The sequence below is a fragment of the Telmatherina bonti genome, assembly GCF_933228915.1.
Source record: "Telmatherina bonti genome assembly, chromosome: 18".
NCBI classification, from domain to species: domain Eukaryota; kingdom Metazoa; phylum Chordata; class Actinopteri; order Atheriniformes; family Telmatherinidae; genus Telmatherina; species Telmatherina bonti.
The window spans coordinates 3,216,420-3,238,370 of NC_136616.1; the positions used below are offsets into that span (position 1 = coordinate 3,216,420).

Here is a 21,951-nt window from a genome sequence, read left to right on the forward strand (position 1 = left end):
AGAGTCATCAGCAACATTTAGTAGGAAGCAGATGGGAAGATGAGTGCATGTGGGCGTGCACGTGTGAGTGTTCAACCTGTGATCATGCAATCAAAGACCAGCTGAGTGCTTGTAGGGGAGCACGACCACGACCCGAGGTGTAGGGGAGGAAGCCAAGGCCCCCAGGGCCCGGCAAGCCCACCGTGCACAGAGCCCGGGCAGGCAAAGCAGAGAGAGCCTCCGTCCCCCGAGCCCAGAGCAGTGGAAGCCCCCAGGCAGGCGCCACCCGGCGCCACGAGGCAGGGGCACCGGGTGGCACAGTGCGACAGCAAGCCGGCCCGGCGGGCGCCAAAGTGCGGGCCGCACAGAGAGCCAGCAGCCCACAGGCCCCAGGACCACCCGGACCCCCCGGCAGAGCCCCGGCCACCCAGAGCAAAACCATCATGGGCCTGAAAACCCTCCCTCCTTCTCCCAAGCCCAACCACCCCCACAACCCTCCCTCTCCCTTCGCTTGTTTAAAAGTAATTTAATCTAAAAATTCATCCTATCTTGGAGCGTGTCCTTTTGATTGACAGGTACCCAATCTCCTGCTTGCTCTTCGGAGTTCGCTCAATGTCAATCATCCACCATGACGCTCACAGCCCCTGCCAAGATGGCGATTGTAGGAACCGCCTACTGAGCTTCAATTCAGCTCTTCAGAAACCTACAGGTGACGTCATGGAGGCTCCGCCCATCTCTTTTAATACAGTCAAAACTGGCAACCCAGTTTGATAGGAAAGTGCTACCCTGACTGCCCCTCTGTGTGATCTTGTGAGGAAATATGAGATTGAAATTAAATAAAATGAAAAACACTTTATTAATCCCCAAAGGGAAATATTGTCGTATATAATGATTAATTTGAGGAGGTCTTGTTCCGGAGGCTGATGGCTGCTGGCAGGAATGATCTTCTGTATCTTTCAGTCTTACATCGGACCTGAAGAAGCCTCTCACTGAACACACTTTGTTGTTTCATCACTGTGTTGTGGAGAGGGTGTGAAGAATCCTCCATCATCTTCATCAGCTTGTGCAGCATTCTTCTTTGTCTCTCTTCAAGTCTCTGGTTCTGATGCTACTACCCCAGCAGATGCTGCAAAGCTGACTGCACTCTCCACAACAGACTTATAGAAGATTTGCAACATCTTGGTGCAGACGTTAAACCATCTCAGCTTCCTTAAGAAGTACAGTCTGCTCTGACCTTTCTTGTAGATGTAGTCAGTGTTGCATTTCCAGTCCAGTTTGTTGTCCAGCTGAACTCCAAGATACTTGTATTCCTCCACCACCTCCACCTCCTCTCCCAGGATGGAAACAGTGCTTTGTTTATTCTTCTTCCTCCTGAAGTCAACAATCATCTCTTTTGTTTTGCTGCTATTTAATATGAGATGATTGTCACCGCACCATTTAACAAACTGACTGACCAGTTCTCTGTACTCTGCTTCTTGTCCATCCCTGATACACCCCACAACTGCAGAGTCATCAGAGTATTTCTGCAGATGACAGGACTCAGAGTTGTACTGGAAGTCTGAGGTGTACAGAGTGAAGAGGAATGGCCAGAGTACAGTTCCTTGTGGTGCACCAGTGCTGCTGACCTCCATCTCAGACACACAACCTTTCAGTCTCACAAACTGGGGTCTGTTTGTGAGGTAGGCTTTCTTTTTGATGTTCAGCAGCTTTTTCAGGTCACTGGTGATCCAGGGTTTGTTATTGGGGAAGCACCTCACTGTTCTTGTTGGGACGATGCCGTCCACACAGAAGTTTATGTAATCTGTCACACACTCAGTCATGGCGTTGATGTCGTCTCCATGAGGTTCACAGAGGACGTTCCAGTCTGTAGCCTCAAAGCCTCCTCTAAGAGCATCTTCAGCTTCAGCAGACCAGATTTTGACAGTCTTTGTGATGACTGGTTGCTGCTGAACAATGGGCTTGTAGGTGGAGGTGAGAAGAACCAGATTATGGTCAGATCTTCCTAAAGGAGGCAGGGCAGAACAACTGTATCCATTATTCATATTTGCATAAAATAAGTCCAACATCTTATTTTCTCTGGTGGAGCAGCTGACAAACTGCTGGAATGTTGGTAGAGTTGCAGAGAGGGAGACGTTGTTGAAGTCTCCGGAGATCGCCATGAATGAGTTTGGATGCTGTGTTTGTAGCCGAGCAACGACGGAGCTGATGACGTCACAGGCTGTGTCTGGTGCGGTACCAGGTATTATATAAACCGCTACCAGAATAACACAGGTAAACTCTCTGGGTAAATAATATGGACAGAAGCTCACAGCTAACAGTTCCATGTCCCTTGTGCATATCTTCTCCTTGACAGTAACATGTCCAGGATGACACCAACGCTGGTTAACCAGCACTGCAATTCCACCACCCTTTAGCTTTCCGCTGTGTTGTCTACTGCGGTCTGCACGGACCGTTTTAAAGCCCGGTACAGACACATTACAGTCAGGGATGTGTTCATGCAGCCATGTCTCGGTGAAGCACATAATACTGCACTCTCTGTATTCTTTCTGAGACCTTGTTAGCATCGTCCGTTTCTCACATTACTCATGAGGAAGGTTGAGAGAAATGGTGTTAATCTCCATCGCTGTCTCCTCTGTCTCACTCCCGCTCTGCATCCTCTTCTCTTTCTTTTCAACTCCATCGGGATTTGATGTGTTGTTTCGCTGATAATCCTGATTTGGGAGAGGTTAATCAGTTGATCCTGATTGTAAGCAAGTCATTTGTTGCCATGGAGACTCATCATAACAGGTCTTAAAGGGCCAAAAATATGCAGAAAAATCTTCCTTGCAACACACCCTCCGAACCGGCATGACATTCTCAGAAAAAAAGACCTAATTTGAGGTAATATCTATGTCAGAAGAGATTGTAGTTTAAAAGAAAATCAAGATTGCAAGTCAGAGGTACTACAATTTGCTGCCAACAGACAGCACAATCTAGAATGAACATGGCTCTGTATTTACATTAACTGGTATCCACTCGGTGCCCTCCCTCCAACAAACACCTCTGTACCCGCCCCTGCGTGAAAATAAGAGCATGGAAAGAATTGTAAAAATAAATACAAAGTCGAGGCTTTTATTTTGACCACAGTCCTAACCGGAAGTTGCTTTGTCGTCACGGGAAGTTGCCTGTCAGCTGGGCTCTGCGTATGTGTGTGTGTTGGTGTGTGTTGAGCTTTGCTGCGTCTCCTCTGCTGCTCTGAAAAGTGAGTAACTAACTAAGTTAAACGGTGTAAGAAATAAAGTGGAAATAAAAGGTGGAAAGAGGCGTTTTCATGCAGCAAAGCTAAACAAAGCTAAAAGCTAACCTTCTGTTTGTATTGTTAGCTCAGTTAGCTAACATTAGCTTTTTATCTTTATGTTTTCATTTCAACCTGAACTGCATGTCACTGTGGAAATGTTAGCTTTCAACTTCTCTGATGCTTTTTATTATTTTCCTGCTTTTTATATAAATTCTTCACATGTTTGACAAACATGTTGTAATGTCTGACTGAGAAGCTAATGCTAAGGTAAGTGTATTAGCATCATGCTAATGGTAAGTTATGAGGAATGAAATGTGAATGAAACACGTACAAGAGGATTAAAAGATTGAAAGCAGTTTGCTGCCTGTTGGTAAAGTAAGAAGGTCTTTTAACCACACAACCATCATGAACAGCTGTCATTTATCTGTCATTTTCCTCTAATAATACCAACAATTCTCATTATTCCTATTATTATGGTGTTTATCTACTAATATCCTGAGTCTTTGTTTGTTGGAGAAGTTAAGAGCTGATAACTGATGATAAAAACGTGACTTTGAACCTGAAGAGCTGAGCTTTGCTTTAATATGGAAGCTGAATGTTTATCAGCTCAACTTTGACACAGAAAACGCCTCTCGGGGAAACCACATGCAGTCCAACCTGATTTCTGAACCGCCGTCACTTTCCACGGACATGGTTTGCAACAAAGGGCCGACTTGTCACTGAATCGCCTGCAGATCTTTCCTGATTGGCAAATGGAGTTATGTAAGGTGTGTTCAACGTGGAGGAGAGTTCATCAACCATCATCTTTACGCACGCATTGCAGTCTGAATTTATCCATTTGGGCTTTTTCCTGGTTGTGACACATGGTCAGAATTTTTTCTCATCATGTCAGATGATGAAAGTAATGCAGGATGTGGTTCAGCATGGTCCTGCTGGACCAGTTCTCCTGTTCCACCATCAGGATGTGGTTCAGCGTGGTCCTGCTGGACCAGTTCTCCTGTTCCACCATCAGGATGTGGTCCAGCATGGTCCTACTGGACCAGTTCTCCTGTTCCACCATCAGGATGTGGTTCAGCGTGGTCCTGCTGGACCAGTTCTCCTGTTCCACCATCAGGATGTGGTCCAGCGTGGTCCTGCTGGACCAGTTCTCCTGTTCCACCATCAGGATGTGGTCCAGCATGGTGGAAGGTCTTCCCTGAAAGAGACGTTGTCTGGATGGGAGCAGATGTTTCAGCATTGATGGAGCTTCCCAGATGTGGAAGCTGCCCACGCCATCGGCACTAATGCAACCCCATCCCATCAGAGATGCAGGCTGATAACAAGCTGGATGCTCCCTCTCCTCTTTAGTCTGCAGGACACGCCGTCCATGCTGTCCACAAACTATTCCACATCTTCATCCAGGTTTCCACTCAGAACATTTTAAATGAGCTTTGGTCCAGAGAAGACGGCGTGTTTCTGGATCCTCTTCACATATGATGGAGCTTTAACCTGCATGAACTGGGTTCACACTGGTTTCTGGAAGCTTCCTGAGTCCATGCACTGGTTTCCAGTAGAGAATCACGTCTGCTGTTAATGCAGCCTTGTCCCAGCATACAGAGATTCCTTCTGATTCTCTGAATCTACATTAATATTCTGTAGATGGAGGATCTTTAAAGTCTTAAGAAAGGTTTTTCTGAACTTTTAGATCCAGTTTGTATCAAACTGGTGAAGCTCCGTCCGTCTTTCCATCCGAGAGACTCTGAAATGCTGCTTTTACAATCAGTCATGTTACCGACCTGTTCCCAGTTAAACCAGTCATGTTACCGACCTGTTCCCAGTTAAACCAGTCATGTTACTTACCTGTTCCCAGTTAAACCAGTCATGTTACCGACCTGTTCCCAGTTAAACCAGTCATGTTACCGACCTGTTGCCTGTTAAACCAGTCATGTTACCGACCTGTTCCCAGTGAAACCAGTCATGTAACTGACCTGTTCCCAGTGAAACCAGTCAGATATCCACAGTGCAGCACCAGATGAGGACTAGGGATGGAAAGTAGCTTCTATATCTGGTATATTTACACACTATATTGAATCGGTACGAAGTGTTCATTAATGTGTCCTAATTAAACTAGATAAATGAAAGAGGGTTAGGTCATGTGACCAGACGATGGGTCCTGCTGACCAGTAGGGTTGCTGGTTTCCTGGCAGTGCGTGTGCAACCATATGTTCTAGTGTTTCCAGTCATGTTTCTTCCTGCAGATTTTACAGACACATCGCTGCAGCTATGACGAATCCTTTCCAACATATTGTCGAACCTCTCCACCCCAACGACCCAACGCAGTGCTTCTTCAACCTACGCAAGCTTCGAGATCCCCGATACGGTAACGTCACATGTTTATCGCATGTTGACGTAGGCTTCACTTCGCCTCCAGAGTTTAACTGAATGTCTGCTTTTCAGACCGCCTGCCATTCTCCATCCGGGTCTTGTTGGAGTCCGCTGTCAGGAATTGTGATGAGTTCCTTGTCAAGCGCTCCGATGTGGAAAGGATTCTGGACTGGAAGCAGACCCAGACCCAGACTGTGGAGGTCCCATTCAGGCCGGCTCGTGTCATCCTCCAAGACTTTACGTATGTGGATTCACATACTTTAAACACAACAGTCCTGGTGCTGGTTCTGCTGCTTGATTTTGGAGAGAAAGCCCACATCTCACAGCTGGCATCCAGTATGGCACCTAGCACGGCCCCTAACACGGCCCCTAACATCATCCCGAACACGGCCCCTAACATCATCCCGAACACGGCCCCTAACATCATCCCGAACACGGCCTCTATCATGGTCCCTAACATGACCTCTATCATGGTCCCTATCATGGCACCTAACATGGTCCCTAACATGGCGTCTATCATGGTCCCTAACATGGCGTCTATTATGGTCCCTAACATGGCGTCTATTATGGTCCCTATCATGTTCCCTAACATGGTCCCTAACATGGCCTCTATCACGGTCCCTAACATGGTCCCTATCATGGTCTCTATCATGGTCCCTAACATGGCCTCTAACATGGCCTCTAACATGGTCCCTAACATGGCCTCTAACATGGTCCCTAACATGGCCTCTAACATGGTCCCTAACATGGCCTCTATCTTGGTCCCTAACATGGCCTCTATCGTGGTCCCTAACATGGCCTCTATCGTGGTCCCTAACATGGCCTCTATCGTGGTCCCTAACATGGCCTCTATCGTGGTCCCTAACATGGCCTCTATCGTGGTCCCTAACATGGCCTCTATCGTGGTCCCTAACATGGCCCCTAACGTGGTCCCTAACATGGCCCCTAACATGGCCTCTATCATGGTCCCTAACATGGCCTCTATCATGGTCCCTAACATGGCCTCTATCATGGTCCCTAACATGGCCTCTATCATGGTCCCTAACATGGCCTCTATCATGGTCCCTAACATGGCCTCTATCATGGTCCCTAACATGGCCTCTATCATGGTCCCTAACATGGCCTCTATCATGGTCCCTAACATGGCCTCTATCATGGTCCCTAACATGGGCTCTATCATGGTCCCTAACATGGGCTCTATCATGGTCCCTAACATGGCTTCTAACATGGTCCCTAACATGGCCTCTATCACGGTCCCTAACATGGCCTCTATCACGGTCCCTAACATGGCCTCTATCACGGTCCCTAACATGGTCCCTAACATGGTCCCTAACATGGCCTCTATCACGGTCCCTAACATGGCCTCTATCACGGTCCCTAACATGGCCTCTATCATGGTCCCTAACATGGCCTCTATCATGGTCCCTAACATGGCCTCTATCATGGTCCCTAACATGGCCTCTATCATGGTCCCTAACATGGCCCCTATCACGGTCCCTAACATGGTCCCTATCACGGTCCCTAACATGGTCCCTATCACGGCCTCTATCATGGTCCCTATCACGGCCTCTATCATGGTCCCTAACATGGCCTCTATCATGGTCCCTAACATGGCCTCTAACATGGCCTCTATCATGGTCCCTAACATGGCCTCTGACATGGTCCCTAACATGGCCTCTAACATGGCCTCTAACATGGCCTCTAACATGGCCTCTGACATGGCCTCTGACATGGTCCCTAACATGGTCCCTATCACGGTCCCTAACATGGCCTCTATCACGGTCCCTAACATGGTCCCTATCACGGTCCCTAACATGGTCCCTAACATGGCCTCTATCATGGTCCCTAACATGGCCTCTATCATGGTCCCTAACATGGTCCCTAACATGGTCCCTAACATGGCCTCTAACATGGCCTCTGACATGGCCTCTGACATGGCCTCTGACATGGTGCCTAACATGGTCCCTATCACGGTCCCTAACATGGCCTCTATCATGGTCCCTAACATGGCCTCTATCATGGTCCCTAACATGGCCTCAATCATGGTCCCTAACATGGCCTCTATCATGGTCCCTAACATGGCCTCTATCATGGTCCCTAACATGGCCTCTATCATGGTCCCTAACATGGCCTCTATCATGGTCCCTAACATGGCCCCTATCATGGTCCCTAACATGGCCCCTATCATGGTCCCTAACATGGCCTCTATCACGGTCCCTAACATGGTCCCTATCACGGTCCCTACCATGGTCCCTATCACGGCCTCTATCATGGTCCCTATCACGGCCTCTATCATGGTCCCTAACATGGCCTCTGACATGGTCCCTAACATGGCCTCTGACATGGTCCCTAACATGGCCTCTACCATGGTCCCTATCACGGTCACGGTCCTAACATGGTCCCTATCACGGTTTCTATCACCGTCCCTATCACGGTCCCTAACATGGCCCCTATCATGGTCCCTAACATGGCCTCTATCATGGCCTCTGACATGGCCTCTAACATGGCCTCTGACATGGTCCCTAACATGGCCTCTGACATGGTCCCTAACATGGCCTCTGACATGGTCCCTAACATGGCCTCTACCATGGTCCCTATCACGGTCACGGTCCTAACATGGTCCCTATCACGGTTTCTATCACCGTCCCTATCACGGTCCCTAACATGGCCTCTATCACGGTCCCTAACATGGCCTCTATCACGGTCCCTAACATGGCCTCTATCACAGTCCCTAACATGGCCTCTATCATGGTCCCTAACATGGCCTCTATCATGGTCCCTAACATGGCCTCTATCATGGTCCCTAACATGGCCTCTATCATGGTCCCTAACAAGGCCTCTAACATGGCCTCCTACATGGCCTCTGACATGGTGACTAACATGGTCCCTATCACGGTCCCTAACACGGTCCCTATCACGGTCCCTAACATGGTCCCGAACACGGCCTCTATCATGGTCCCTAACATGACCTCTATCATGGTCCCTATCATGGCACCTAACATGGCGTCTATCATGGTCCCTAACATGGTCCCTAACATGGCGTCTATTATGGTCCCTAACATGGCGTCTATTATGGTCCCTAACATGGCGTCTATTATGGTCCCTAACATGGCGTCTATTATGGTCCCTAACATGGCGTCTATTATGGTCCCTAACATGGCTCCTAACATGGTCCCTAACATGGCGTCTATCATGGTCCCTAACATGGCGTCTATCATGGTCCCTAACATGGCGTCTATTATGGTCCCTAACATGGCGTCTATTATGGTCCCTATCATGGTCCCTAACATGGTCCCTAACATGGCCTCTATCACGGTCCCTAACATGGTCCCTATCACGGTCTCTATCACGGTCTCTATCATGGTCCCTAACATGGCCTCTAACATGGCCTCTAACATGGTCCCTAACATGGCCTCTAACATGGTCCCTAACATGGCCTCTATCATGGTCCCTAACATGGCCTCTATCATGGTCCCTAACATGACCTCTATCGTGGTCCCTAACATGGCCTCTATCGTGGTCCCTAACATGGCCTCTATCGTGGTCCCTAACATGGCCTCTATCGTGGTCCCTAACATGGCCTCTATCGTGGTCCCTAACATGGCCTCTATCATGGTCTCTATCATGGTCCTTAACATGGCCTCTATCATGGTCCCTAACATGGCCTCTATCATGGTCCCTAACATGGCCTCTATCATGGCCTCTATCATGGTCCCTAACATGGGCTCTATCATGGTCCCTAACATGGGCTCTATCATGGTCCCTAACATGGGCTCTATCATGGTCCCTAACATGGGCTCTATCATGGTCCCTAACATGGCCTCTATCACGGTCCCTAACATGGTCCCTAACACGGTCCCTAACATGGCCTCTATCAAGGTCCCTAACATGGCCTCTATCATGGTCCCTAACATGGCCTCTAACATGTTCCCTAACATGGCCTCTAACATGTTCCCTAACATGGTCCCTAACATGGCCTCAATCATGGCCTCTATCATGGTCTCTATCATTGTCCCTAACATGGCCTCTATCATGGTCCCTAACATGGCCTCTATCATGGTCCCTAACATGGCCTCTATCATGGTCCCTAACATGGCCTCTATCATGGTCCCTAACATGGCCTCTATCATGGTCCCTAACATGGCCCCTATCACGGTCCCTAACATGGCCCCTATCACGGTCCCTAACATGGCCCCTATCACGGTCCCTAACATGGCCCCTATCACGGTCCCTAACATGGCCCCTATCACGGTCCCTAACATGGCCCCTATCACGGTCCCTAACATGGCCCCTATCACGGTCCCTAACATGGCCCCTATCACGGTCCCTAACATGGTCCCTATCACGGCCTCTATCATGGTCCCTATCACGGCCTCTATCATGGTCCCCTAACATGGCCTCTATCATGGTCCCTAACATGGCCTCTATCATGGTCCCTATCACGGCCTCTATCATGGTCCCTAACATGGCCTCTATCATGGTCCCTAACATGGCCTCTATCATGGTCCCTAACATGGCCTCTATCATGGTCCCTAACATGGCCTCTATCATGGTCCCTAACATGGCCTCTAACATGGTCCCTGACATGGTCCCTAACATGGCCTCTGACATGGTCCCTAACATGGCCTCTGACATGGTCCCTAACATGGCCTCTGACATGGTCCCTAACATGGCCTCTGACATGGTCCCTAACATGGCCTCTGACATGGTCCCTAACATGGCCTCTGACATGGTCCCTAACATGGCCTCTTACATGGTCCCTAACATGGCCTCTTACATGGTCCCTAACATGGCCTCTGACATGGTCCCTAACATGGTCCCTATCACGGTCACGGTCCTAACATGGTCCCTATCACGGTCCCTAACATGGCCTCTATCACGGTCCCTAACATGGCCTCTATCACGGTCCCTAACATGGCCTCTAACATGGCCTCTAACATGGCCTCTAACATGGCCTCTAACATGGTCCCTAACATGGCCTCTGACATGGTGCCTAACATGGTCCCTATCACGGTCCCTATCATGGTCCCTATCACGGTCCCTAACATGGTCCCTATCACGGTCCCTAACATGGTCCCTAACACAGTCCCTAACATGGCCTCTATCATGGTCCCTAACATGGCCTCTAACATGGTCCCTAACATGGCCTCTAACATGGCCTCTATCATGGTCCCTAACATGGCCTCTATCATGGTCCCTAACATGGCCTCAATCCTGGCCTCTATCATGGTCTCTATCATGGTCCCTAACATGGCCTCTATCATGGTCCCTAACATGGCCTCTATCATGGTCCCTAACATGGCCTCTATCATGGTCCCTAACATGGCCTCTGTCATGGTCCCTAACATGGCCTCTATCACGGTCCCTAAAATGGCCCCTATCACGGTCCCTAACATGGCCTCTGTCATGGTCCCTAACATGGCCTCTATCATGGTCCCTAACATGGCCCCTATCACGGTCCCTAACATGGTCCCTATCACGGTCACGGTCCTAACATGGTCCCTATCACGGTCCCTAACATGGCCTCTATCACGGTCCCTAACATGGCCTTTATCACGGTCCCTAACATGGCCTCTATCACGGTCCCTAACATGGCCTCTAACATGGCCTCTAACATGGCCTCTAACATGGTCCCTAACATGGCCTCTGACATGGTGCCTAACATGGTCCCTATCACGGTCCCTAACATGGTCCCTATCACGGTCCCTAACATGGTCCCTATCACGGTCCCTAACATGGTCCCTAACACAGTCCCTAACATGGCCTCTATCATGGTCCCTAACATGGCCTCTAACATGGTCCCTAACATGGCCTCTAACATGGCCTCTATCATGGTCCCTAACATGGCCTCAATCCTGGCCTCTATCATGGTCTCTATCATGGTCCCTAACATGGCCTCTATCATGGTCCCTAACATGGCCTCTATCATGGTCCCTAACATGGCCTCTATCATGGTCCCTAACATGGCCTCTGTCATGGTCCCTAACATGGCCTCTATCATGGTCCCTAACATGGCCCCTATCACGGTCCCTAACATGGCCCCTATCACGGTCCCTAACATGGCCCCTATCACAGGCCCTAACATGGTCCCTATCACGGTCCCTAACATGGTCCCTATCACGGCCTCTATCATGGTCCCTATCACGGCCTCTATCATGGTCCCTAACATGGCCTCTATCATGGTCCCTAACATGGCCTCTAACATGGCCTCTAACATGGTCCCTGACATGGTCCCTAACATGGCCTCTGACATGGTCCCTAACATGGCCTCTAACATGGCCTCTATCATGGTCCCTAACATGGCCTCAATCCTGGCCTCTATCATGGTCTCTATCATGGTCCCTAACATGGCCTCTATCATGGTCCCTAACATGGCCTCTATCATGGTCCCTAACATGGCCTCTATCATGGTCCCTAACATGGCCTCTATCATGGTCCCTAACATGGCCTCTATCATGGTCCCTAACATGGCCTCTGTCATGGTCCCTAACATGGCCTCTATCATGGTCCCTAACATGGCCTCTGACATGGTCCCTAACATGGCCTCTGACATGGTCCCTAACATGGCCTCTGACATGGTCCCTAACATGGCCTCTGACATGGTCCCTAACATGGTCCCTATCACGGTCACGGTCCTAACATGGTCCCTATCACGGTCACGGTCCTAACATGGTCCCTATAACGGTCCCTAACATGGCCTCTATCACGGCCTCTAACATGGCCTCTAACATGGCCTCTAACATGGCCTCTTAACATGGTCCCTAACATGGCCTCTGACATGGTGCCTAACATGGTCCCTTTCACGGTCCCTAACATGGTCCCTATCACGGTCCCTAACATGGTCCCTAACACGGTCCCTAACATGGCCTCTATCATGGTCCCTAACATGGCCTCTAACATGGTCCCTAACATGGCCTCTAACATGGCCTCTATCATGGTCCCTAACATGGCCTCAATCCTGGCCTCTATCATGGTCTCTATCATGGTCCCTAACATGGCCTCTATCATGGTCCCTAACATGGCCTCTATCATGGTCCCTAACATGGCCTCTATCATGGTCCCTAACATGGCCTCTATCATGGTCCCTAACATGGCCTCTATCATGGTCCCTAACATGGCCTCTGACATGGTCCCTAACATGGCCTCTGACATGGTCCCTAACATGGCCTCTGACATGGTCCCTAACATGGTCCCTATCACGGTCACGGTCCTAACATGGTCCCTATCACGGTCACGGTCCTAACATGGTCCCTATCACGGTCACGGTCCTAACATGGTCCCTATCACGGTCACGGTCCTAACATGGTCCCTATCACGGTCACGGTCCTAACATGGTCCCTATCACGGTCCCTAACATGGCCTCTATCACGGTCCCTAACATGGCCTCTATCACGGTCCCAAACATGGCCTCTATCACGGTCCCTAACATGGCCTCTATCACGGTCCCTAACATGGCCTCTATCACGGTCCCTAACATGGCCTCTATCACGGTCCCTAACATGGTCCCTAACATGGCCTCTGACATGGCCTCTGACATGGCCTCTATCATGGTCCCTAACATGGCCTCTATCATGGTCCCTAACATGGCCTCTATCATGGTCCCTAACATGGCCCCTATCATGGTCCCTAACATGGCCCCTATCATGGTCCTTAACATGGCCCCTATCATGGTCCCTAACATGGCCTCTATCATGGTCCCTAACATGGCCTCTATCACGGTACCTAACATGGCCTCTATCACGGTCCCTAACATGGCCTCTATCACGGTCCCTAACATGGTCCCTATCACGGTCCCTAACATGGTCCCTATCACGGCCTCTATCATGGTCCCTAACATGGCCTCTATCATGGTCCCTAACATGGCCTCTATCATGGTCCCTAACATGGCCTCTATCATGGTCCCTAACATGGCCTCTAACATGGTCCCTGACATGGTCCCTAACATGGCCTCTGACATGGTCCCTAACATGGCCTCTGACATGGTCCCTAACATGGCCTCTGACATGGTCCCTAACATGGCCTCTACCATGGTCCCTATCACGGTCACGGTCCTAACATGGTCCCTATCACGGTCCCTATCACCGTCCCTATCACGGTCCCTAACATGGCCTCTATCATAGTCCCTAACATGGCCTCTATCATGGTCCCTAACATGGCCTCTATCATAGTCCCTAACATGGCCTCTATCATGGTCCCTAACATGGCCTCTATCATGGTCCCTAACAAGGCCTCTAACATGGCCTCTGACATGGCCTCTGACATGGTGACTAACATGGTCCCTATCACGGTCCCTAACACGGTCCCTATCACGGTCCCTAACATGGTCCCGAACACGGCCTCTATCATGGTCCCTAACATGACCTCTATCATGGTCCCTATCATGGCACCTAACATGGCGTCTATCATGGTCCCTAACATGGTCCCTAACATGGCGTCTATTATGGTCCCTAACATGGCGTCTATTATGGTCCCTAACATGGCGTCTATTATGGTCCCTAACATGGCTCCTAACATGGTCCCTAACATGGCGTCTATCATGGTCCCTAACATGGCGTCTATCATGGTCCCTAACATGGCGTCTATTATGGTCCCTAACATGGCGTCTATTATGGTCCCTATCATGGTCCCTAACATGGTCCCTAACATGGCCTCTATCACGGTCCCTAACACGGTCTCTATCACGGTCTCTATCACGGTCTCTATCATGGTCCCTAACATGGTCCCTAACATGGCCTCTAACATGGTCCCTAACATGGCCTCTAACATGGTCCCTAACATGGCCTCTATCATGGTCCCTAACATGGCCTCTATCATGGTCCCTAACATGGCCTCTATCATGGTCCCTAACATGGCCTCTATCGTGGTCCCTAACATGGCCTCTATCGTGGTCCCTAACATGGCCTCTATCGTGGTCCCTAACATGGCCTCTATCGTGGTCCCTAACATGGCCTCTATCATGGTCTCTATCATGGTCCCTAACATGGCCTCTATCATGGTCCCTAACATGGCCTCTATCATGGTCCCTAACATGGCCTCTATCATGGCCTCTATCATGGTCCCTAACATGGGCTCTATCATGGTCCCTAACATGGGCTCTATCATGGTCCCTAACATGGGCTCTATCATGGTCCCTAACATGGCCTCTAACATGGTCCCTAACATGGCCTCTATCACGGTCCCTAACATGGTCCCTAACACGGTCCCTAACATGGCCTCTATCATGGTCCCTAACATGGCCTCTATCATGGTCCCTAACATGGCCTCTAACATGTTCCCTAACATGGCCTCTAACATGGCCTCTATCATGGTCCCTAACATGGCCTCAATCATGGTCCCTAACATGGCCTCAATCATGGCCTCTATCATGGTCTCTATCATGGTCCCTAACATGGCCTCTATCATGGTCCCTAACATGGCCTCAATCATGGTCCCTAACATGGCCTCTATCATGGTCCCTAACATGGCCTCTATCATGGTCCCTAACATGGCCTCTATCATGGTCCCTAACATGGCCCCTATCACGGTCCCTAACATGGCCCCTATCACGGTCCCTAACATGGCCCCTATCACGGTCCCTAACATGGCCCCTATCACGGTCCCTAACATGGTCCCTATCACGGTCCCTAACATGGTCCCTATCACGGTCCCTAACATGGTCCCTATCACGGCCTCTATCATGGTCCCTATCACGGCCTCTATCATGGTCCCTATCACGGCCTCTATCATGGTCCCTAACATGGCCTCTATCATGGTCCCTAACATGGCCTCTAACATGGTCCCTGACATGGTCCCTAACATGGCCTCTGACATGGTCCCTAACATGGCCTCTGACATGGTCCCTAACATGGCCTCTGACATGGTCCCTAACATGGCCTCTGACATGGTCCCTAACATGGCCTCTGACATGGTCCCTAACATGGCCTCTTACATGGTCCCTAACATGGCCTCTGACATGGTCCCTAACATGGTCCCTATCACCGTCACGGTCCTAACATGGTCCCTATCACGGTCACGGTCCTAACATGGTCCCTATCACGGTCCCTAACATGGCCTCTATCACGGCCTCTAACATGGCCTCTAACATGGCCTCTAACATGGCCTCTAACATGGCCTCTAACATGGTCCCTAACATGGCCTCTGACATGGTGCCTAACATGGTCCCTATCACGGTCCCTAACATGGTCCCTATCACGGTTCCTAACATGGTCCCTATCACGGTCCCTAACATGGTCCCTATCACGGTCCCTAACATGGTCCCTATCACGGTCCCTAACATGGTCCCTAACACGGTCCCTAACATGGCCTCTATCATGGTCCCTAACATGGCCTCTAACATGGCCTCTATCATGGTCCCTAACATGGCCTCTATCATGGTCCCTAACATGGCCTCAATCCTGGCCTCTATCATGGTCCCTAACATGGCCTCTATCATGGTCCCTAACATGGCCTCTATCATGGTCCCTAACATGGCCTCTATCATGGTCCCTAACATGGCCTCTATCATGGTCCCTAACATGGCCTCTATCACGGTCCCTAACATGGCCCCTATCACGGTCCCTAACATGGCCCCTATCATGGTCCCTAACATGGCCCCTATCACGGTCCCTAACATGGCCCCTATCACGGTCCCTAACATGGTCCCTATCACGGCCTCTATCATGGTCCCTATCACGGCCTCTATCATGGTCCCTATCACGGCCTCTATCATGGTCCCTATCACGGCCTCTATCATGGTCCCTAACATGGCCTCTAACATGGTCCCTGACATGGTCCCTAACATGGCCTCTGACATGGTCCCTAACATGGCCTCTGACATGGTCCCTAACATGGCCTCTAACATGGTCCCTAACATGGTCCCTATCACGGTCACGGTCCTAACATGGTCCCTATCACGGTCCCTAACATGGCCTCTATCACGGTCCCTAACATGGCCTCTATCACGGTCCCTAACATGGCCTCTATCACGGTCCCTAACATGGCCTCTAACATGGCCCCTAACATGGCCTCTAACATGGCCTCTAACATGGCCTCTAACATGGTCCCTAACATGGCCTCTAACATGGCCTCTGACATGGTGCCTAACATGGTCCCTATCACGGTCCCTAACATGGCCTCTATCACGGTCCCTAACATGGTCCCTATCACGGTCCCTAACATGTTCCCTAACATGGCCTCTATCATGGTCCCTAACATGGCCTCTATCATGGTCCCTAACATGGTCCCTAACATGGTCCCTAACATGGCCTCTAACATGGCCTCTAACATGGCCTCTAACATGGCCTCTGACATGGCCTCTGACATGGCCTCTGACATGGTGCCTAACATGGTCCCTATCATGGTCCCTAACATGGCCTCTATCATGGTCCCTAACATGGCCTCAATCATGGCCTCTATCATGGTCTCTATCATGGTCCCTAACATGGCCTCTATCATGGTCCCTAACATGGCCCCTATCATGGTCCCTAACATGGCCCCTATCATGGTCCCTAACATGGCCTCTATCACGGTCCCAAACATGGTCCCTATCACGGTCCCTAACATGGTCCCTATCACGGCCTCTATCATGGTCCCTAACATGGCCTCTATCATGGTCCCTAACATGGCCTCTATCATGGTCCCTAACATGGCCTCTATCATGGTCCCTAACATGGCCTCTAACATGGCCTCTGACATGGTCCCTAACATGGCCTCTGACATGGTCCCTAACATGGCCTCTGACATGGTCCCTAACATGGCCTCTGACATGGTCCCTAACATGGCCTCTGACATGGTCCCTAACATGGCCTCTGACATGGTCCCTAACATGGCCTCTGACATGGTCCCTAACATGGCCTCTATCATGGTCCCTAACATGGCCCCTATCACGGTCCCTAACATGGTCCCTATCACGGTCCCTAACATGGTCCCTATCACGGTCCCTAACATGGTCCCTATCACGGCCTCTATCATGGTCCCTATCACGGCCTCTATCATGGTCCCGAACATGGCCTCTATCATGGTCCCTAACATGGCCTCTATCATGGTCCCTAACATGGCCTCTAACATGGTCCCTGACATGGTCCCTAACATGGCCTCTGACATGGTCCCTAACATGGCCTCTGACATGGTCCCTAACATGGCCTCTGACATGGTCCCTAACATGGCCTCTGACATGGTCCCTAACATGGCCTCTGACATGGTCCCTAACATGGCCTCTTACATGGTCCCTAACATGGTCCCTATCACGGTCACGGTCCTAACATGGTCCCTATCACGGTCACGGTCCTAACATGGTCCCTATCACGGTCCCTAACATGGCCTCTATCACGGTCCCTAACATGGCCTCTAACATGGCCTCTAACATGGCCTCTAACATGGCCTCTGACATGGTGCCTAACATGGCCTCTGACATGGTGCCTAACATGGTCCCTATCACGGTCCCTAACATGGTCCCTATCACGGTCCCTAACATGGTCCCTATCACGGTCCCTAACATTGTCCCTAACACGGTCCCTAACATGGCCTCTATCATGGTCCCTAACATGGCCTCTAACATGGTCCCTAACATGGCCTCTAACATGGCCTCTATCATGGTCCCTAACATGGCCTCAATCCTGGCCTCTATCATGGTCTCTATCATGGTCCCTAACATGGCCTCTATCATGGTTCCTAACATGGCCTCTATCATGGTCCCTAACATGGCCTCTATCATGGTCCCTAACATGGCCTCTATCATGGTCCCTAACATGGCCTCTATCATGGTCCCTAACATGGCCCCTATCACGGTCCCTAACATGGTCCCTATCACGGCCTCTATCATGGTCCCTAACATGGCCTCTATCATGGTCCCTAACATGGCCTCTATCATGGTCCCTAACATGGCCTCTAACATGGCCTCTGACATGGTCCCTAACATGGCCTCTGACATGGTCCCTAACATGGCCTCTGACATGGTCCCTAACATGGCCTCTGACATGGTCCCTAACATGGCCTCTGACATGGTCCCTAACATGGCCTCTGACATGGTCCCTAACATGGCCTCTGACATGGTCCCTAACATGGCCTCTGACATGGTCCCTAACATGGCCCCTATCACGGTCCCTAACATGGTCCCTATCACGGTCCCTAACATGGTCCCTATCACGGTCCCTAACATGGTCCCTATCACGGCCTCTATCATGGTCCCTATCACGGCCTCTATCATTGTCCCGAACATGGCCTCTATCATGGTCCCTAACATGGCCTCTATCATGGTCCCTAACATGGCCTCTAACATGGTCCCTGACATGGTCCCTAACATGGCCTCTGACATGGTCCCTAACATGGCCTCTGACATGGTCCCTAACATGGCCTCTGACATGGTCCCTAACATGGCCTCTGACATGGTCCCTAACATGGCCTCTGACATGGTCCCTAACATGGCCTCTGACATGGTCCCTAACATGGCCTCTTACATGGTCCCTAACATGGTCCCTATCACGGTCACGGTCCTAACATGGTCCCTATCACGGTCACGGTCCTAACATGGTCCCTATCACGGTCCCTAACATGGCCTCTATCACGGTCCCTAACATGGCCTCTAACATGGCCTCTAACATGGCCTCTAACATGGCCTCTAACATGGCCTCTAACATGGCCTCTAACATGGCCTCTGACATGGTTCCTAACATGGCCTCTGACATGGTGCCTAACATGGTCCCTATCACGGTCCCTAACATGGTCCCTATCACGGTCCCTAACATGGTCCCTATCACGGTCCCTAACATTGTCCCTAACACGGTCCCTAACATGGCCTCTATCATGGTCCCTAACATGGCCTCTAACATGGTCCCTAACATGGCCTCTAACATGGCCTCTATCATGGTCCCTAACATGGCCTCAATCCTGGCCTCTATCATGGTCTCTATCATGGTCCCTAACATGGCCTCTATCATGGTCCCTAACATGGCCTCTATCATGGTTCCTAACATGGCCTCTATCATGGTCCCTAACATGGCCTCTATCATGGTCCCTAACATGGCCTCTATCATGGTCCCTAACATGGCCTCTATCATGGTCCCTAACATGGCCCCTATCACGGTCCCTAACATGGTCCCTATCACGGCCTCTATCATGGTCCCTAACATGGCCTCTATCATGGTCCCTAACATGGCCTCTATCATGGTCCCTAACATGGCCTCTAACATGGCCTCTGACATGGTCCCTAACATGGCCTCTGACATGGTCCCTAACATGGCCTCTATCATGGTCCCTAACATGGCCTCTATCATGGTCCCTAACATGGCCTCTATCATGGTCCCTAACATGGCCCCTATCACGGTCCCTAACATGGTCCCTATCACGGCCTCTATCATGGTCCCTAACATGGCCTCTATCATGGTCCCTAACATGGCCTCTATCATGGTCCCTAACATGGCCTCTAACATGGCCTCTGACATGGTCCCTAACATGGCCTCTGACATGGTCCCTAACATGGCCTCTGACATGGTCCCTAACATGGCCTCTGACATGGTCCCTAACATGGCCTCTGACATGGTCCCTAACATGGCCTCTGACATGGTCCCTAACATGGCCTCTGACATGGTCCCTAACATGGCCTCTATCATGGTCCCTAACATGGCCCCTATCACGGTCCCTAACATGGTCCCTATCACGGTCCCTAACATGGTCCCTATCACGGCCTCTATCATGGTCCCTATCACGGCCTCTATCATGGTCCCTAACATGGCCTCTATCATGGTCCCTAACATGGCCTCTATCATGGTCCCTAACATGGCCTCTAACATGGTCCCTGACATGGTCCCTAACATGGCCTCTGACATGGTCCCTAACATGGCCTCTGACATGGCCTCTGACATGGCCTCTGACATGGTCCCTAACATGGCCTCTGACATGGTCCCTAACATGGCCTCTGACATGGTCCCTAACATGGCCTCTGACATGGTCCCTAACATGGCCTCTGACATGGTCCCTAACATGGTCCCTATCACGGTCACGGTCCTAACATGGTCCCTATCACGGTCCCTAACATGGCCTCTATCACGGTCCCTAACATGGCCTCTATCACGGTCCCTAACATGGCCTCTATCACGGTCCCTAACATGGCCTCTAACATGGCCTCTAACATGGACTCTGACATGGTCCCTAACTTGGCCTCTGATATGGTGCCTAACATGGTCCCTATCACGGTCCCTAACATGGTCCCTATCACGGTCCCTAACATGGTCCCTATCACGGTCCCTAACATGGTCCCTATCACGGTCCCTAACATGGTCCCTAACACGGTCCCTAACATGGCCTCTATCATGGTCCCTAACATGGCCTCTAACATGGTCCCTAACATGGCCTCTAACATGGTCCCTAACATGGCCTCTAACATGGCCTCTATCATGGTCCCTAACATGGCCTCAATCCTGGCCTCTATCATGGCCTCTATCATGGTCCCTAACATGGCCCCTATCATGGTCCCTAACATGGCCCCTATCATGGTCCCTAACATGGCCCCTATCATGGTCCCTAACATGGCCTCTATCACGGTCCCAAACATGGTCCCTATCACGGTCCCTAACATGGTCCCTATCACGGCCTCTATCATGGTCCCTAACATGGCCTCTATCATGGTCCCTAACATGGCCTCTATCATGGTCCCTAACATGGCCTCTGACATGGTCCCTAACATGGCCTCTGACATGGTCCCTAACATGGCCTCTGACATGGTCCCTAACATGGCCTCTGACATGGTCCCTAACATGGCCTCTGACATGGCCTCTGACATGGCCTCTGACATGGCCTCTGACATGGTGCCTAACATGGTCCCTATCACGGTCCCTAACATGGCCTCTATCACGGTCCCTAACATGGTCCCTAACATGGCCTCTATCATGGTCCCTAACATGGCCTCTATCATGGCCTCTAACATGGCCTCTAACATGGCCTCTAACATGGCCTCTAACATGTCCTCTGACATGTCCTCTGACATGGCCTCTGACATGGCCTCTGACATGGCCTCTGACATGGTCCCTAACATGGTCCCTATCACGGTCCCTAACATGGCCTCTGACATGGTCCCTAACATGGTCCCTATCACGGTCCCTAACATGGCCTCTATCACGGTCCCTAACATGGTCCCTATCACGGTCCCTAACATGGTCCCTAACATGGCCTCTATCATGGTCCCTAACATGGCCTCTATCATGGCCTCTAACATGGCCTCTAACATGGCCTCTGACATGGCCTCTGACATGGCCTCTGACATGGTGCCTAACATGGTCCCTATCACGGTCCCTAACATGGTCCCTATCACGGTCCCTAACATGGCCTCTATCATGGTCCCTAACATGGCCTCAATCATG

At 50.7% G+C, this 21,951-nt stretch overlaps 1 protein-coding gene across 2 annotated transcripts in view; it reads left to right on the plus strand.

Annotated features, from left to right (window-relative positions):
• Positions 1-3,162: 3,162 nt before the first annotated feature.
• Positions 3,163-21,951, plus strand: part of aco1 (aconitase 1, soluble) — a 118,715-nt gene continuing 99,926 nt past the window's right edge. The window contains exons 1-4 of one of the 2 annotated variants that reach the window (XM_079257905.1): positions 3,174-3,220; positions 3,879-4,023; positions 5,494-5,615; positions 5,693-5,861. In XM_079257905.1, coding sequence (XP_079114031.1) covers positions 5,519-5,615; positions 5,693-5,861 — 266 coding nt within the window. In that variant the 5' untranslated portion in view covers positions 3,174-3,220; positions 3,879-4,023; positions 5,494-5,518. Of the gene's footprint in view, positions 3,221-3,878; positions 4,024-5,493; positions 5,616-5,692; positions 5,862-21,951 lie in introns of both variants that reach the window. The other variant, XM_079257906.1, reaches the window with a different exon arrangement.